At 43.7% G+C, this 15,911-nt stretch overlaps 1 protein-coding gene across 1 annotated transcript; it reads left to right on the top strand.

Moving 5' to 3' along the window:
* Positions 1-485: 485 nt before the first annotated feature.
* LOC138812480 (vomeronasal type-1 receptor 90-like) lies at positions 486-1,418 on the top strand. The gene has a single exon (XM_070000416.1). The coding sequence runs from the start codon at positions 486-488 to the stop codon at positions 1,416-1,418; it is 933 nt and encodes a 310-aa protein (XP_069856517.1).
* The last annotated feature ends 14,493 nt before the right edge of the window (positions 1,419-15,911 follow it).

The raw sequence follows: 15,911 nt of genomic DNA, 5'->3' as shown, positions 1-15,911 counted from the left end.
AAAGAAACTGTTTTTTTGGGGGGGTCCGGTCGTGGGGCCTGAACTCAGGGTCTGGATGCTGTCCCTCAGCTCTTCAGCTCCAGGCTCGCACTCTACCACTTGAGCCACAGCGCCACTTCCGGCTTTTTTCTTTTTGCTTATGTGGTACTGAGGAATCGATCCCAGGGACTCATGCATGCAAGGCAAGCACTCTACCACTGAGCCACCTACATAGTCCCAGAAACTATTTTAAATCATTTTTTAACACTCTATGTTTTGGCATTCATTCTAAGCCTGGCTTACCTGATCAAGAAATGGAGCACCATGAAGATTCCCGCCTGCAGGACTCACAGTGTTGTCTAGAACTTTCCCACCTTCCTGGCTGGGCAACACTCTTGCTTTGATTCTCAGCAACCCACACATACACACACACTCTCTCTCTCTCTCTCACACACACACACATACACACACACACACACACACACACACACACACACACACACATCATGATAACCACTGCAGGCGACACAGTGTTCAGGCTCCTCCTTGTGTCTAAGGTGTGTCTGGGTGTACTGGGGAACTGTGTCCTCTTCCTGATGTACGCGTACAGCTCCGTGTGCAAACCCCGGCTACGGAAGCCCATTGCCATAGTTTTCATGCACCTGACCCTGGTCAATGCCTTGACCATCATGTTCCAGTCCATGCCCTACATCATCTCCTCATATGGAGTCCTGTGTTTCTGGGATGATGCCATGTGTAAGGCGGTGCTGTTCCTGTTCAGGGTCACCCGGGGATTGTCCGCCTGCACTACCACCTTCCTGAGCACCTTCCAGGCCCTCACCATCAGCCGCATCCCTCCCAAGTGGGCTTGGCTGAACAGCCAATCCTCCACCTGCATCCTCCCCTCACTGCTCTCCTTCTGGATCTTGAATTCCGTCATCTATTTCCGCATGATCAAAACTGTGGAATCCAATTGCAATTCCACTGACATGAGCCAGGTATTTTCTCATCCCTACTGTCAAGTGAACATTGAAAGGCACACCCTATCGCCCATTATCAGCTCCATTGTTCTGCGAGATGCTCTGTCCCTAGTCCTCATGGTGGCCCCCAGCCTGTACATGGTGAGGATCCTCTACCGAAACCACTGCAGTGCCCGGCAACTCCGGAGACCCAGCCTTGCCTCCCAGCCAGCACCCGAGAACACAGCCACCCACACCATCCTGCTGCTGGTCAGCTGCTTCGTGTTCTTCCATTGCTCCAACAACATCGTGACTATATATTCCTTGTACACATTGGAGAAATTGAACAAATCCAAGGGTGTGCTTGTGATGTTGTCCTTCAGCTACCCCACCCTCTGCCCGTTCTTGCTCATGAAGAATAACAGAATGGTTTCACGATGGATCACTCACTTATGTTATACCAAGAATGATCCATTTTGAGAGGAAGTGAAGACCAGACCATGGTGGTGATCCAACTCTGCTCACCTCATCCTTGCTTTTTGTAGGATGATAGAAACACCACAGAGGCCAGGAGCCAGTGTCTGAGGCCTATCATTCTACTATTCAGGATGCTAACATCTGAGGATACAGGTTCAAAGCTAGCCCAGGCAGGAACTTCCATGAGACTAGAATGTCTAATTTACCTAGAGTGGAGCTGTGGGGATTGAGCACTAGACAAGTTACTCAAATTCAGGTATGCTGCAATGTTAAAACATTGAAGTTTTGAAGTCTTACTAAATGTGCCTTTCTGTGTGTGTGTGTGTGTGTGTGTGTGTGTGTGTGTGTGTGTGTGTGTGTGTAAAAGTTTGTTTCCATCAAAGTTTTTTGGAGTTTTATTGCTTAAAATATAATTGTTGGAATAACAATGTATTTTTTGGTCTGGGAAGGTGGCTCAGTTGTAGAGTGCTTGCCTTGCATGCATGAGGCCCTGAGTTCAATTCCTCAGCACCACATAAGCAGAAAAAGCCCGAAATGGTGCTATGGGTCATGTGGTACAGTGCTCACCTGGAGCTGAAGAGCTTTGGGACAATGCCCAGGCCCAGAGTTCAAGCCCCACGACTGACAAAAAAAATGAATTTTCTGTACATTATTATTAACAAATTCTTTCTATTTTTATGAGGACAGCATCTAGACATTTCATTCCACTCTTACATTATATTTCTACTAACAGTGTAGTTTGTTAAAAGAAATTTTATTAAATCATCCTATGAATACTTGTCAGCCAATGAAGAAGCAGGATCTAGTCAATGTCAAGTCAGTAGACAGCCAATGAGGGAACAGGATACAGCCAAGGACAAAGCAGGATGCAACCAGAGAGAAAGGGTACAGCCAAGGACAAAGCAAGATATAGGCCATGACACCTGTATTTAGATCCTACAGCCTCCATGATTCTACACTGTGACAAGCAGCATGGCACTGGGACACAATGGAGAACATCAGTGATCAGGATTCAGGCAACAAATTGGATAGCACTGTGGAGAGACTATGGCTCTGGGTATACAGCTGTAACCATGGAACTTTCTGGAGCATGTCCTAAGAGATGGGGCCTACTTCTCTACTTTAGAGGCCATTGCACATTGGTTAGTTATTTTTCCTTTTTTCCTTTTTTTGCTCAGAGACCAGGACTCCAACTTGGTATGTGACACACTTGCTCATTGGCTGATGCACTGCGAGCCTAGAATCCCACCACTGGACATTGGGCCTAATTTGAAGTGTATTTCCAATGCTATTTCCTGTTTTTAAGGCTCTATACTGGCTGGGAAAGGGGCTTAGTAGTACAGTGCTTGCCTAGCATGCATGAAGCCCTGGGTTTGATTCCTCAGTACCACATACACAGAAAAGGCCAGAAGTGGCTCTGTAGCTCAAGTGGTAGAGCACTAGCCTTGAGCAAAAGAAGCTCAGGGACAGTACCCAGGCCCTGAGTTCAAGCCCCAGCTTAAGCTTAGAGTCTAGATCTGGTGGACTACAGGTCTGGACTTTCCCTGAGTTGCATTTTCCTTTTGCAAGACAAGAAGAGACCCTGTGAAGCTCACAAAATCTGTGTTGGCTCTGGTTGTGATGTTAGTATAAATGTTTTCTGTTTGCATGTATCCATGGTAACCTTCCCTGTGTGAACTCAAATGAACATGCCTGCTTGTGGGAAACTCAAGGCCCAAGTGCTGGTGAGCCTTGGGATCCCTGGCACCCTCTGAATTTCTTCTCTTTCTCTACACCTGTCCCTGTACTTTCTGGTATCCTGTCCCACTGCCTCGGGTTGTGATTAGAAACACTCCTTGATGAATGCAATTTGATATTTCCCTTTCCATTCAGCTTCCAGACTCAGTTTACTCCCTAACATCAGTCACCAAGCTGATTCTATTCCAGGGAGTTTAAGTGCTGTTTCACAAACAGAAAAAAAGATCACATAGCCGAAAATAAAATCACACACACAAATGACTGGATTCACCTGGCAATTCAATCAGTGCCAAAATAAACTTTTATTAAATCCAACACCTCTTCTTGAGAAAAAAAGAAAAGCCAAATATTATATATATATATATATATATATGTTATTCATATAATGAGAACACATCCACACAAATGCTATTTATGACCATCACTATGGAGGCTAAAACTGAAAGTTTTTCCCCCTGATCAGGAGCATGAAATCCTGTCACTTTTCCACTCACTTCTTCCATATAATATTAGAAATTTGAGCAATTTGTCAAAGGCAATGAATAAAAGTTATACAAAGAGCCAGGCTCCTGTGACTCATGCTTGTAATCCTAGCTGAGATGTGAGGATCACCATCCAAAGCCAGCCTGGGCAGAAAAGTCTGTGAGACCCTCATCCCCAATAAACTACTAAAAAAGCTGTAAGTGGAGCTGTGGCTCAAGTGGTACAGCACCACCAGCCTGGAGCACAAAAGCTCAGGGACAGCACCCAGGCCCTGAGTTCAAGCCTTAGGATACACACGCACACACGTACACACACACACACACACACACACACACACACACACACACACACACACACATACACACATACACGTAGTACAACAACAACTGTATGAATCACTTCATCCCTAATGAAAAACCCAAAAGGTCACATACACCCCTTTAATGTGGCCAACAGCAGTTCTCAGGGGTGACCCATCAGCAGCGGCATCTACTCTGGGTCAAGGAAATTCGCATCTTTGAAAATGAAGCAATGAATTTGGAAATCACTCTCCTGTGCCTCATCAGGACAAAAGGACAGATGGCCGGATAGCAGGATGACAGGATCCTGCTCATCTTCTGCAATGCTGGGTTTTCCTGCGGTCTATAAAAAGAGTAAAAAGTGACAAAGCTGTTCAAGCCAAATGCACCTCCAAAGAATGTTACCAGTGTGAGGACGCTGTGGGTGGCTTTGATCTCACGTTGCAACGGGGAGACCTGGGCGGGGCTGTGCAGGCGCCGGGCTGTGTGGCGATGCATGTAGAGGAATGTCACCATGTAGAGGCTGGCAGCCACAGTGAGGCCCACACAGAGGGCATCTTGCAGTATCATACACACAAGAGCATCATGGAGGTGTGGTAATGCAGCTGGCTGCTTTCACAGAGCGTCCAAGGGAAAGAAGCTGCAGGGCCTGAATAATTGCCTGGCCCGGGGCTTCGGTTGAGGACAGGGAGATAGAGGAGCAAGTTGAAGATCCAGAAGGAGAGGCAAGTGGGCAAGATGAAGGAGGGAGCCTTGCAGTGCAGCCAGGCCTACATGAGGTGGCCAGGATGGAGGGTGGTGGCCTGGAAGGCCGTGAGAAGCGACAGTGTACAGATGTTCAGGGCGTGGGTGACACTGTAGGCATAGAGCAGCGCCCTGCAGCCCAGGTCAGATAGAAAAAAAAAGGGCCGGGTCCCCCACACATCCAAGGAGGGCAGGAGGTCCAGGGTCAGCCCAAACATGGTGCTCAAGGCATTGGCCAGCGCCAGATGTGCCTGGATGAGGTCCAGAGGTTTCTTCAGGGCCGGCCGGCGCTCGCAGCTGTGTACCGACAACGAGAAGAGCAACGAGTTCCCCAGGAAGCCAAGGAAAAGCTCCAAGAGGAGGAAGAGCACCAAGATGGAGTCATGCGGAAACATAATCTTGATGAGGTTCAGATGTGTTCATTGTATGACCACCCCTCCTGCTGCTGATAAAACAGAGGGAAAAATACTTTATAGACTGGGAAGCTGGCTTAGTGGTAGAGTGCTTGCCTAGCATGCATGAAGCTCCAGGTTCTATTCCTCAGTACCACATATGCAGAAAAAGCCAGAAGTGGCGCTGTGGCTCAAGTGCTAGAGTACTGAAGAGTCCAGGGAGAGTGCCCAGGCCTAGAGTTCAAGCACTATGACTGACCATAGTCTTTTTTGTGGGGTGCCCTTATTAGGGCTTGAACTCAGGGCATAGGGGGCTGTTCCTGGACTTTTTTGCACAAGCCCAGAGCTCTACCTTATGAGCCATGGCTCCATTTTCAGCTTTTTTTTTTGTCAGTGGTGGGGCTTGAACTCAGGGCCTGGGTGCTACCCCTGAGCTCTTTTATTCAGGGATAGCACTCTACTACTCTGAGCCACAGGGCCACATCCAGTTTTCTGGTGGTTTATTGGAAATATGAGTCTCACAGATGTTTCTGCCCAGAGATGACTTTGAACCGATCCTCACACCTCAGCTTCCTGAGTAGCTGGGATGACAGGTGTGAGCCACCGGCACCTGCCAGATACTGTGAAATTCTCATATTCGAGTCCATACGATGATTGGCAATGGGGGGAGCGGGAAGATCTCCAGGGTTCCACTGTTTTTCACTGAGTCACGCTAGGATGCCACAGAAACCTCAAGTGTGGGCATAGAGATCACAGGAGGGTAAATACCCTACAAGAGAATATATTATCCATGGTGCAAGGAAGGTGGCTGGCTCAGTGGTACAGCACTTGCCTTGCATGCATGAGGCCCTGGGTTGGATTCCTCAGCACCACATAAGCAGAAAAAACCAGAAGTGGGGCTGAGGCTCAAGTGGTAGAGCACTGGTCTACAGCTGAAGAGCTGAGGGACAGCGCCCAGGCCCAGATTTCAAGCACCACAACCGACAAAAAAAAAAAAAAGAATATATTATCCAGAATATATTTGGCCCAGATGAGAGAGATCTATGTGTTTTCTTTTTTAAAAAAATCCAGGCATATGTGGCTCATGCCTGTAATCCTACCTACTGAAGAGCCTGAGATCTGAGGACCACAGTTCAAAGCTACCCTGGGCAGGAAAGTCTGTGAGACTCTTATCTCCACTTAACCCCCAGAAAACCAGAAGTGGCGCTGTGGCGCAAAGTGGTAGAGTGCTAGACTTGAGTGAAAGAGTTCGGGGACAGTGACAAGGCCCTGAGTTCAAGCCCTATACTGACAACATAAATAAATGAGTAAATAAATGATAAAAATAAATAAAATACACTCTTATTATGAAGTTGTTATGCAGTGGAGTTTCTAGTTACACGTTAGGTAAAGAATACATTTCTTCTTGGACAAGGCCACCCTTTCCCTCACTCTCTCCCAGTTTTTCCCTCCAGTCCCAAACTAACAGGTTGTAGCATTCATTTTCCACATATTGTCTAGTGAGTACAATTCCTGTCCCTTCCATGTCCTTTGTTGCCCTCCCAAAGACAGAAAAAACAAACAAGGCAAAGAGAAATAAAAACAAAACCAACAAAGGAGAGACCTCTTGTTTCCATCTCCTGGAGTTCATTTCAATAATTTTTTTTTTTATGATCAGAGGCACACAGGCATTGTGCCTTTGTGTATTCTCTTTGATTTGCATTTCTTTTTTTTTTTTATTGTGAAAATACTGTACAGAGAGGTTACAATTCCATGGGCAAGATAGTGAGTACATTTCTTTTTTTATTTTTTTTTATTTTTTTATTTTTTAATTTATTTTATTTGTGAACATACTGTACAGAGGGGTTACAATTGCATGGGCAGGATAATGCGTACATTTCTTACCAAGCACTGCAGCCTCCTCTTTGTTTACCCTTCACATCACTTCCCAGCCTCCCCCCTCCCCCCCAATCCCCATTCTCCTCCTTCCCCCCTTCCCCCCCCCCCCCCCCGCACCAACATTGTAAAGCTCATTTTGGACATGACAACTTGTACTTCTCATTGTTGCAACAGGTCGAACTGGTTTTTCCCCATCTCCTCCACAAGTTATACTGACATCAAATATAGCAAAGAGATAATCTTATAAATGCATTAGAAACACATGCACGAAAGAAAAAAACATTAAAATACACATCTAAGGGTTCATTTTCCTGACATCACATTATCTGACCTTTTCCGCTTGGTGAGTACATTTCTTATCAAACATTGTACCCTCCTCCTTTGTTTCCCCTTCCCATCCCTTCCCATCCTCCCTCCCCTCCCACCCAATCCTCCCCCCCCACCAAAGTTGTAAAGTTTGTTTTTGACATGACAACTTGTACTTCTCATTGTTGCAATAGGTCCAACTGTATCCTGATTTAAACGACTTGTTTTTCCCCCTCCCTGCCACAAATTATACCAACATCAAATACAGTGAAAGCAGGGCTTATACTGTGTTTTTGAATGTTTGGGAAGTTCTCTGCTAGGATCCTGTTAAACAAATTTCCTAGACCATTAACTTCTGTTTCTAGGTGCTCCTCTACACCCATTATCCTTAGATTAGGCCTTCTGATGGTGTCTTCCAAGTGTTGGATAGATCTATCATATTTCTTGGACTTGTCTTGGATGGTTGTATGTTCTTTCTCTATAATATCTAGGCTGTCTTCAATCCCCGAGATTCGGTTATCTGCATGGTCTACCCTGCTGTCAAGACTTTCTACTTTGTTTTTTATTTCTTTTCCTTCTAATTGGTCAGCTTTGATGACTTCAAATTCTTTGTTGAAGCTTTGTTTTAGATCTTTTATGAACTTCTTTACTTCCTTAATTTGGTGTTCAGTGTTTATTCTCAAATCACTTAGTTGATTGGTTATGGTTTCCTTGGACTCCCATTCCTTCTGTTGGGTTCCATTCAGCATTCCCTTTGTGGTCTCCCTGACTTCCTTCAGCTCTTTGTTAATGGATCCCATGAATGTCTTTAGTGATCTTTGTGTATTCTCATCCTGCTTTTTCAATTCCTGTATTACTCTTTGCTTAGCTTCCTCCCATTCTTCCCATTCCTGTAGTTCTCTTTGAGTGTTCTCAGCCTGTTCATGCCATTCCTCCCTTTCTCTTTGAGTATTCTCAAGCTGCTCATGCAAATCCTGTATCAGTTTTTGAGTAGCTTCCTCACGTTCATGATATTCCTGTATAAACCTTTGGATTGCCTCCTCTCTCTCCTTATCACGCTCATACAGAGTCCTTTGTATGTTTTCAATCTTTTCATTTATCATGTTTGCCATCAGTGTTTGTAGAGCTATTTGGGAACTCTCATCTGCATTATTCATTATCTGTTCTGTCCCCTAATTATCATGAGTGGGAGTTGAGATAACCGGACTTGCCATTTTTCTTGTGGTTTTCCGGCTTCCTCTGCACATTTGGGATGAAAATAACACCAGTCTTGTGCTAGAACAGTATCTTAAGGCAAGCATCAACCAAAGTCTGTATTTGCACAGTCAATAGTCTGCAGATACAATCTAGGTCAACAGACACATCCATTCAACATCGAACAACTATATATTAATGGGCTACGAACTGCAAAGAAGAATTTGGTAAACCAGAAATTATTAGGTTTAGGGAGAGATGTGGGTAAAAAATAGCAATAGAGTGATGTTGGAAGGCACAGGAGAGTTAACTAAGTCCTAATCTCAAAACAGGAAATAGGTTGGATAGGATGAAAGTAGTGAGAGAGAAAAAAAGAAGAAAGAGAAAGGGGAAAAAAAGAGACCAGAAGAAATAGAAAAGTAAAAATTAAAAATATGTTGCAGAAACAAAAACAAACTATTCAGAGAAGAACGTGAATATAATGAGAAAAGGGGAGGGATATAAAGATGTGAAAAACTTAAAAATAAAAATATTTAAAATATTACATAGGTATAAAGACGTAGTACTGCTATTAAGGAATTTAAGTCTTAGAGGTTTTGAATTGAGTAATAAATTTGTGGATTAAGTGTGTACACAATGGGGGAATGGGTCTAATAGTCAACTACAGGTTTATCTGAGAATGCGCAGAACAACAATTAAGTCACATAAACAAGAAGAAAAGAGAAGAAAAGGTGAAAAGGATAAGAAAGAAAGAAAAAAGATCAGAAGTTCAGTAGAGCTAAACAAAAAACAAAAGAATTTTTTAAAAGAAAGAAAAAAAAAGAAATAAAAATGCACACACACATATACCCCTAAAATAAAAATTATAAGAGGAAAAAAATGTTACTAGAAAACAATTTTTTTTCAAAAAAGGTAAAAATTAACAATTAAAAAAAGATTTAGAAAAGAAAAAAAATTTTTTATAAAAGGTACAGAAAAAAAAGATAGAAAAAAGTTCTTTGATTTTTTTTGGGAGGGGTGGGAAATGTCCTGTATCTCCCTTTTGTCTGTAACCAGCCTCTTGTTGGAGTCTCTGATCCGCTTGTGGTGTTTGATTTTCTGGGGCTTGCTTGGTTTCTTAAGTCAGTTTGTTTGAACAGGCAGAAAAATGCTCTGCTTTGCCCAGGATTTTGCGATCCTCCTTCCAGGTTAGTTCAATGGGACAAAGATCTGCTTTGAATATCACAAATGAGGGAGATGGCTTCTTCCTCAAGTTTGTAGATTCTGTGATGAGGCTATGTTCTGGGTAGAGCTGAGGCCTTTCAGCAAACAGTACCTTTTCCCAGGGGCTAGTTTGTGAGAAACTCACAGAGCCCAGCCTAGAGCCATTCTCAGGGTTTATGTTTACTGAATTTCAATTGATTGTCAAGGCTGCTAAAGGGAGGGGCAGCCTCTGGCTCTGATTACCCAGTGAAGAAAGCCAGTCCTAGGACTGGCGCCCAAGCTGGGTGATTTTCCCTGGGTTGAGCTGAGTCTGGCAGGTCAGTTTAGGTTCTTGTGACCTGCTAAATAATTATAGTTTTCTTCCAAGGCCTGAGCTGATGATAGCAGTTCCTCCAAGTTTTGTCGGTATCCAAGATGGAGATCTCCGGTACTGGGGTGGGGGGAGAAGGGTGGCCTTCCCTCCTCTGCTACCTTAGCAGGAGGATGTTAGGCTTCTAATCTTGCCGAGTCTTGGTTCCTGGGTCATCTCTGGTCTGGGAACTGCAGGATGAAGATGTCTGCTCCTTGTCTGTTCTTGCTGGTGTTGAGTAGAATCCACTCACCAGCTGCGTCTGGCTCCTTCGTCCCAGACTCTCAGTTTTGCAGGTATTGTGACTGCGGCCACCGCCACCACCGCTGCCGCCACAGCGGCAGCTGCTGGCAAGTGCTCAGAGCTGTCCCCTTTCCTGGATTTTCCCTCTCTGTCCTGTGATGGCACACTTAGTGTGATTCTCTGGCTTAGGACTGTTCACTGGAACTCTAAAAATGCTTTCTATGCCAGAGCTTGTTTAGCCTCCAGCTTCTCTACCACCATTTTCCCGGAACTCCTTTCCCACTTCTTTTCCCAGCTCTCTATCTTAGGTCTTTCCCAGGCCTTTCTCATCCATGAGGAATGCCAACCTGTCCTGGTCCCAGCAGGTCTACTGAATAAACATACCACTTACCTGAAAAAAAATTTATGTATGTATAAAGTATTAATTCTAAAATTAAAAATCAAAAAATTGAGAAATAGATATCTGCTCAAAATATAGGCTGAATTAAGTATACACACAATTAAGGAGGAAGCCTAGTAATCACCATAGGCTGTGTGGGAATAAACAGAAATGAAGAAGAAAAATGGGGCAAAATATATAAATAAAATAAAAATAGAAAAAATAAAAATTACATTTACAAAACAATTCTTCATTTTATTGGTGTCTCCCCTATGTCTGCTACCCCGTCTCTTCATGGAGCCTTTGATTTCCTTGTAGTGATTGGTTTTCCTTATGGCTTAGTTGTTTTCTCAAATCAGTTTGAGCAGACAGAAAAAAGTTCTACTTTGCAACCTTGGGAGCCTTGTTTCCCTCCTCTCAGACTAACTCAGTGGGAGAGGGGATAGGCTTTGTGTAGAATGAAGGAAGGAGGTGGCTGGTTTCTGCAGGTTGGAGTCTCTACAAGTGAGCTTGTGTGTGGGTGGGGTTGTGGCATGTCTGGAATCAGTGGCTTTTCCCAGTTTGTCTAGCTCTTGAGATCCTTTTTTGTCCCAGCTTGGAGCCACTCTCAGTTCTGCAGTCTATCCAGTGAGATTTTACAGCCTTTTGAATTTTCAATTCCTACAGAGGCTAAGCTCTGAGGGTAGCTGCTATATAACTGGAATGTCTTTGTTCACTGCCAAGGGGCGGGGCCAACCCTCTCTGCCAATCCTGGCAAAGTTGTCCCTTACTGGGAAGAGCTACCTCCTCCTGGGCGGGGCAACCTTTCCCTAGGTGGAGGTTACTATCACTGATCAGATTCCTTTGTCCTGTTGAAAAATGATACCACAGTTGCAGCTTCTCGGGCCCATGTTATCTCCTAGCTGCTCTGGCAGGCTCTATTGCAGTATCAAAGATGGTGTTCTTTTGGAGTGTTGGGGGAGAGCTACTTTCTAGACGTTGCTCTCTAAGATGGCGTGCAGATGTTTTGGGGTGTATACATACTTTCCCGGTATTTTTGACCATCTATGATCAGTGGCAGCAGGATGTAGATTTTCATTCCTAATAATTCAGTTCCCACTGGAGATGAGTGGAAAGCCACACCCACTCTGTCTCTGGTGTCACCAACCTGTGCTAAAATGGGCTTTCTTAAGTAGGCTGCTGAATTTTTCCTCTCTGGCCAAAATTTCTGTATACGTTTTGAAAATAGTCCTTTTGGATTCCTTGGATCTTCAGGATATAGCCAATAGCAAAGCAAGATAAAAATCAAGGAGGCATCAAATATAGTGAAAGCGGGGGTTACACTGTGGGGGAGGGACATACAAAGCAACAAAGAAATAATCTTATAAATGCGTTAGAAACACATGCATGAAAGAAATGAAAACATTAAAATACATATTTAAGGGTTCATTTTCCTAACATCACATTATCTGACCTTTTCTGCTTGACTCATACCTATACTAGATATTGCAAATAAGGGAAACCATGGGACCTATGCTTCTTTGGGCCTGGCTTACTTCACTTAATATAATTTTTGTGGAGGAGATGGGGGCAAACAAGTCGTTTAAGGATTCAGGTGGACCTGTTGCAACAATGAGAAGTACAAAATGTCATGTCAAAACCAGCTTTACAATGTCGGTGGGGGGGAGGGGGGTATAATTTGGTGGGGGGAGGGGGGAGGCTGGGAAGGGAGGTGAAGGGTAAACAAAGGAGGAGGCTGCAATGCTTGGCAAGAAATGTATGCATTATCCTGCCCATGTAATTGTAGCCCCTCTGTACAGTATGTTCTCAAATAAAATAAAATAATATTAAAAAAAAATCAAGGAGGCAGTAGGATGCAGGCAATGAGAAAGGACACAGACAGTGACAAATCAGGATACAGTCCATGAGGAAGCTGGATGCAACCACTGACAGGTTTAGATGTAGCTAATGATGAAGGATGAAGCCAATGACATAGCAGCATGAAGTCGAAAAAAGATACAGCCAGTCATAAAGCAGGATGAAGCCAATGACCCAGCAGCACATAGACAGTGGCACATATTCTTAGGTCCTCCAAATTCCATGACTCTTCCCTGTGATCAAGGAGCATGGCAAAGGCACTCAAGGGAGAAGGTCAGTGCTCCTACTTTAAAAAACAATGTGAAACTCTAGGACAGCGCTGTGTATAAAGTATGCCCATGCATGTCCAGCTGTCACCACTGCACTTTCTGGAAAGATGTCCTGAGCAAAAGTGTCTTATCTGTCTACTCTGGAGGCCACTGCATATTGGTTAGTTCTTCTATTATTTTATTTACCTTTGATTGGTGACCTGCACTGGAAGAGGCATGTCATATTCTGCTTATTGGCTGATGCTCCATAAGCCTCCATTCCTACCACTGGACATCGGATGTGCTTTGAGGTCTATTTACTATTATCTTTCCTCTTTGTAATTCTCTATGCCCCAGTAGTTCCTTTGTTCATAAGTTTTAATCCTCAACTCTATTTGTGGACTTTCACATCTAATCTTGGTATGTGTTGAGGCAATTTGCATCAACTTGACCGTCACGTATGACTGGTTTCTAGCACACCTGTATGTGAGAAGTGTGACCCTTGTCCTTGACCCCTGGCTCGCCACATGATGGGCTCTGCAAACCCAGTGTACCTGGTCACCCTTGTTGCCAGGCTCCCAGTGGGGAAGGCAAAGAACCTCTGCATCTCAGGATTTACCCACGGCTATGAGAACCAACCTTTAATAACCAGCTGAGTCTTGAAGTTTACTTTCTGATGATTTTGACTTTGAAAAAACACACATCTTGAAATAGTAATTCTGTCCATTTAATTTATAAACATTGCATATTCTCTAAGGGATTCCATTGGCATCTGGGAGAGTGGTTTGTGTCTCCTGTGGAGGCATCAGACTAATGCCCAGTAAACAAGGCCATTCAGGCAGCAGGTGACAGTGACTGATGTCCACTGGGAGAAGCCTTGTCTCCCCAAGCCTGCTATACATTGGTGGCTGGGCACTAGCAGCCTATCCAAGATGCCAGACTGCCTCTGGGAAGCTCTTCCCTGTGAGCAGGATTCCAAAGCTCTCAACCTTGACAAGCACGTGAGGTAAGAAGAGGTCGGAAGACTTCATTATCCTCTTTACCCCATGTTTACAGTATTTCCTGCTACACATGCTGTGATTTGAAATGGAGTTGCAACAATGTTTTCATCAGGGAACATAGAAACCTAAATGTTTCCTAGAATGACTTTTTCTACAGTACCCTGAAAATCCCTAATATTTTTCTTGAGAGTTGGTCATGAGGCTTGAAGTCTGGGCCTGGGCACTGTCCCTCAGCTCTTTAGCTCAAGCTAGCAGTCTACCACTTGAGCCACAGGGCCACTTCTGGTTTTCTAGTGGTTCATTGGAGATGAGAGTCTCATAGACTTTCCTGCCTACGCTGGCTTTGAACCATGACCCTCACATCTCAGCCTCCTGAGTAGCTAGGATTAAAGGCGTGAGCCACCAGTACCCAGCTACCCTAACATTTTTTATTGATAATTTAGAGAGAGTTCTACAGATATGTTTTAGTTATCTATGTACTTTTCTCTATCTTGTGGCTTGAATCAAGGCCAGGCCATTGTCCCTGATCATTTATGCCCAAGGCTAGGACTCTATGTCATGAGCCAAACTCTACTTCCACCTTTTTGGGTAGTTTATGAGAGATGAAAATCTCATATACTGGGGCTGAGAAGGTGGCTCAGTGGTAAAGCACATGCCTTGCTTGTATGAGGACCTGGGTTCGATTCCTCAGCACCACATAAGTAAAAAGAAAAAAAGCCAGAAGTGGCGCTGTGGCTCAAGTGGTAGAGAGCTAGCTTTAAGCGGAAGAGCCAAGAGACAGAGCACAGGCCCACAGTTCAGGCCTCACCACTGGACCCAAAATTAAAATTAAATAGAAATAGAAATAGAAATAAATTTTAAAAATCTCATATACTTTCCTACTCAGGTTGGATACTGACCCTAACCATGCTTGGGAGTAGCTTCCTGAGTAAATAAGATGGTGAGTGAGAACCACTGGCACAAACTACAGATGTCTTTTTTGTTTTTTGGTTTTTTTTGAAAAACAATTGAGAGATTTTTATTTAGATTTTTTAAATTGTGAAAATACCACATTGAGGGGTTACAATTAAATGGTTAAGATAGTGAGTACATTTCTTATCAATCGTTGTTGCTCCTCCTTCGTTTCACCTTCCCATCCTTTACCATCTTCCATCTCCCCACGTCACACACACCCGCTCCCCTCCCCCACCAAAGTTGTAAAATTCGTTTTTCTTTTTTTAATTTTTATTTATTTTTTATTATGAAAATACTGTACAGAGGGGTTACAATTACATGGGCAAGATAATAAGTAAATTTTTTATCAAGCATTGTAGCCTCCTCCTTTGTTTCCCCTTCCATCCCTTCCCATCCTCCCCCCACCCTCCTACCAAATCCTCACCACCCCCCCCCACCAAAGTTGTAAAGTTCGTTTTTCTTTTTTTTTTTTTTATTGTGAAAATACAGTACAGCGGGGTTACAATTAGATGGGCAAGATAATGAGTACATTTCTTATCAAGCATCGTAGCCTCCTCCTTTGTTTCCCCTTTCCTTCTCTACGCAGCCTCACCTCACCCACCCACCCAATCCTCCCCCCCCACCACCAAAGTTGTAAAGTTCGTTTTCGACATGACAACTTGTACTTCTCATTGTTGTTATGGGTCCACCTGTATCCTTATTTAAACGACGTGGTTTTCCCCTTCCCCTCCAGATATTATAGCTAAACCAAATACAGTGAAAGCAGGGTTATACTGTAGGGGAGGGACATACAAAGCAACAAAGAAATCATCTTATAAATTTGTTAGAAACAATCACATGAAAAAAACAACATTTGAATACTTATCTTGGGGTTTGTTTCACCCAACATCAACTTATCTGAACTTTTCTGCTTGTCTCAGACATATACTAGTTATTGCAAATAAGGGAAACCATGGGACCTATGTTTCTTTCGGCCTGGCTTACTTCACTTCATATACTTATTCCCAAGTCGTTCCATTTCCTAACAAATGGGGCAATGTCTTTCTTTCTGATGGAGGCATAGAATTCCATTGTGTGTATATACCACATTTTCTTGATCCATTCATCTAATCAGGGACATATGGGTTGGTTCCATATCTTATATCCTATCAGTTTTTTGAAAGGACAGGAGTTAGTGTTGGAGTCTTCCCTGTCATCATTTTAATTGCCATTATAATCTTCATTGTTGT

Source organism: Dipodomys merriami, unplaced genomic scaffold (assembly GCF_024711535.1).
Source record: "Dipodomys merriami isolate MVZ:Mamm:240054 unplaced genomic scaffold, mDipMer1.0.p SCAF_57, whole genome shotgun sequence".
NCBI lineage: Eukaryota > Metazoa > Chordata > Mammalia > Rodentia > Heteromyidae > Dipodomys > Dipodomys merriami.
The sequence above is the reverse complement of the archived record's forward strand: the minus strand, read 5'-3'. Positions and strand labels throughout refer to the sequence as shown.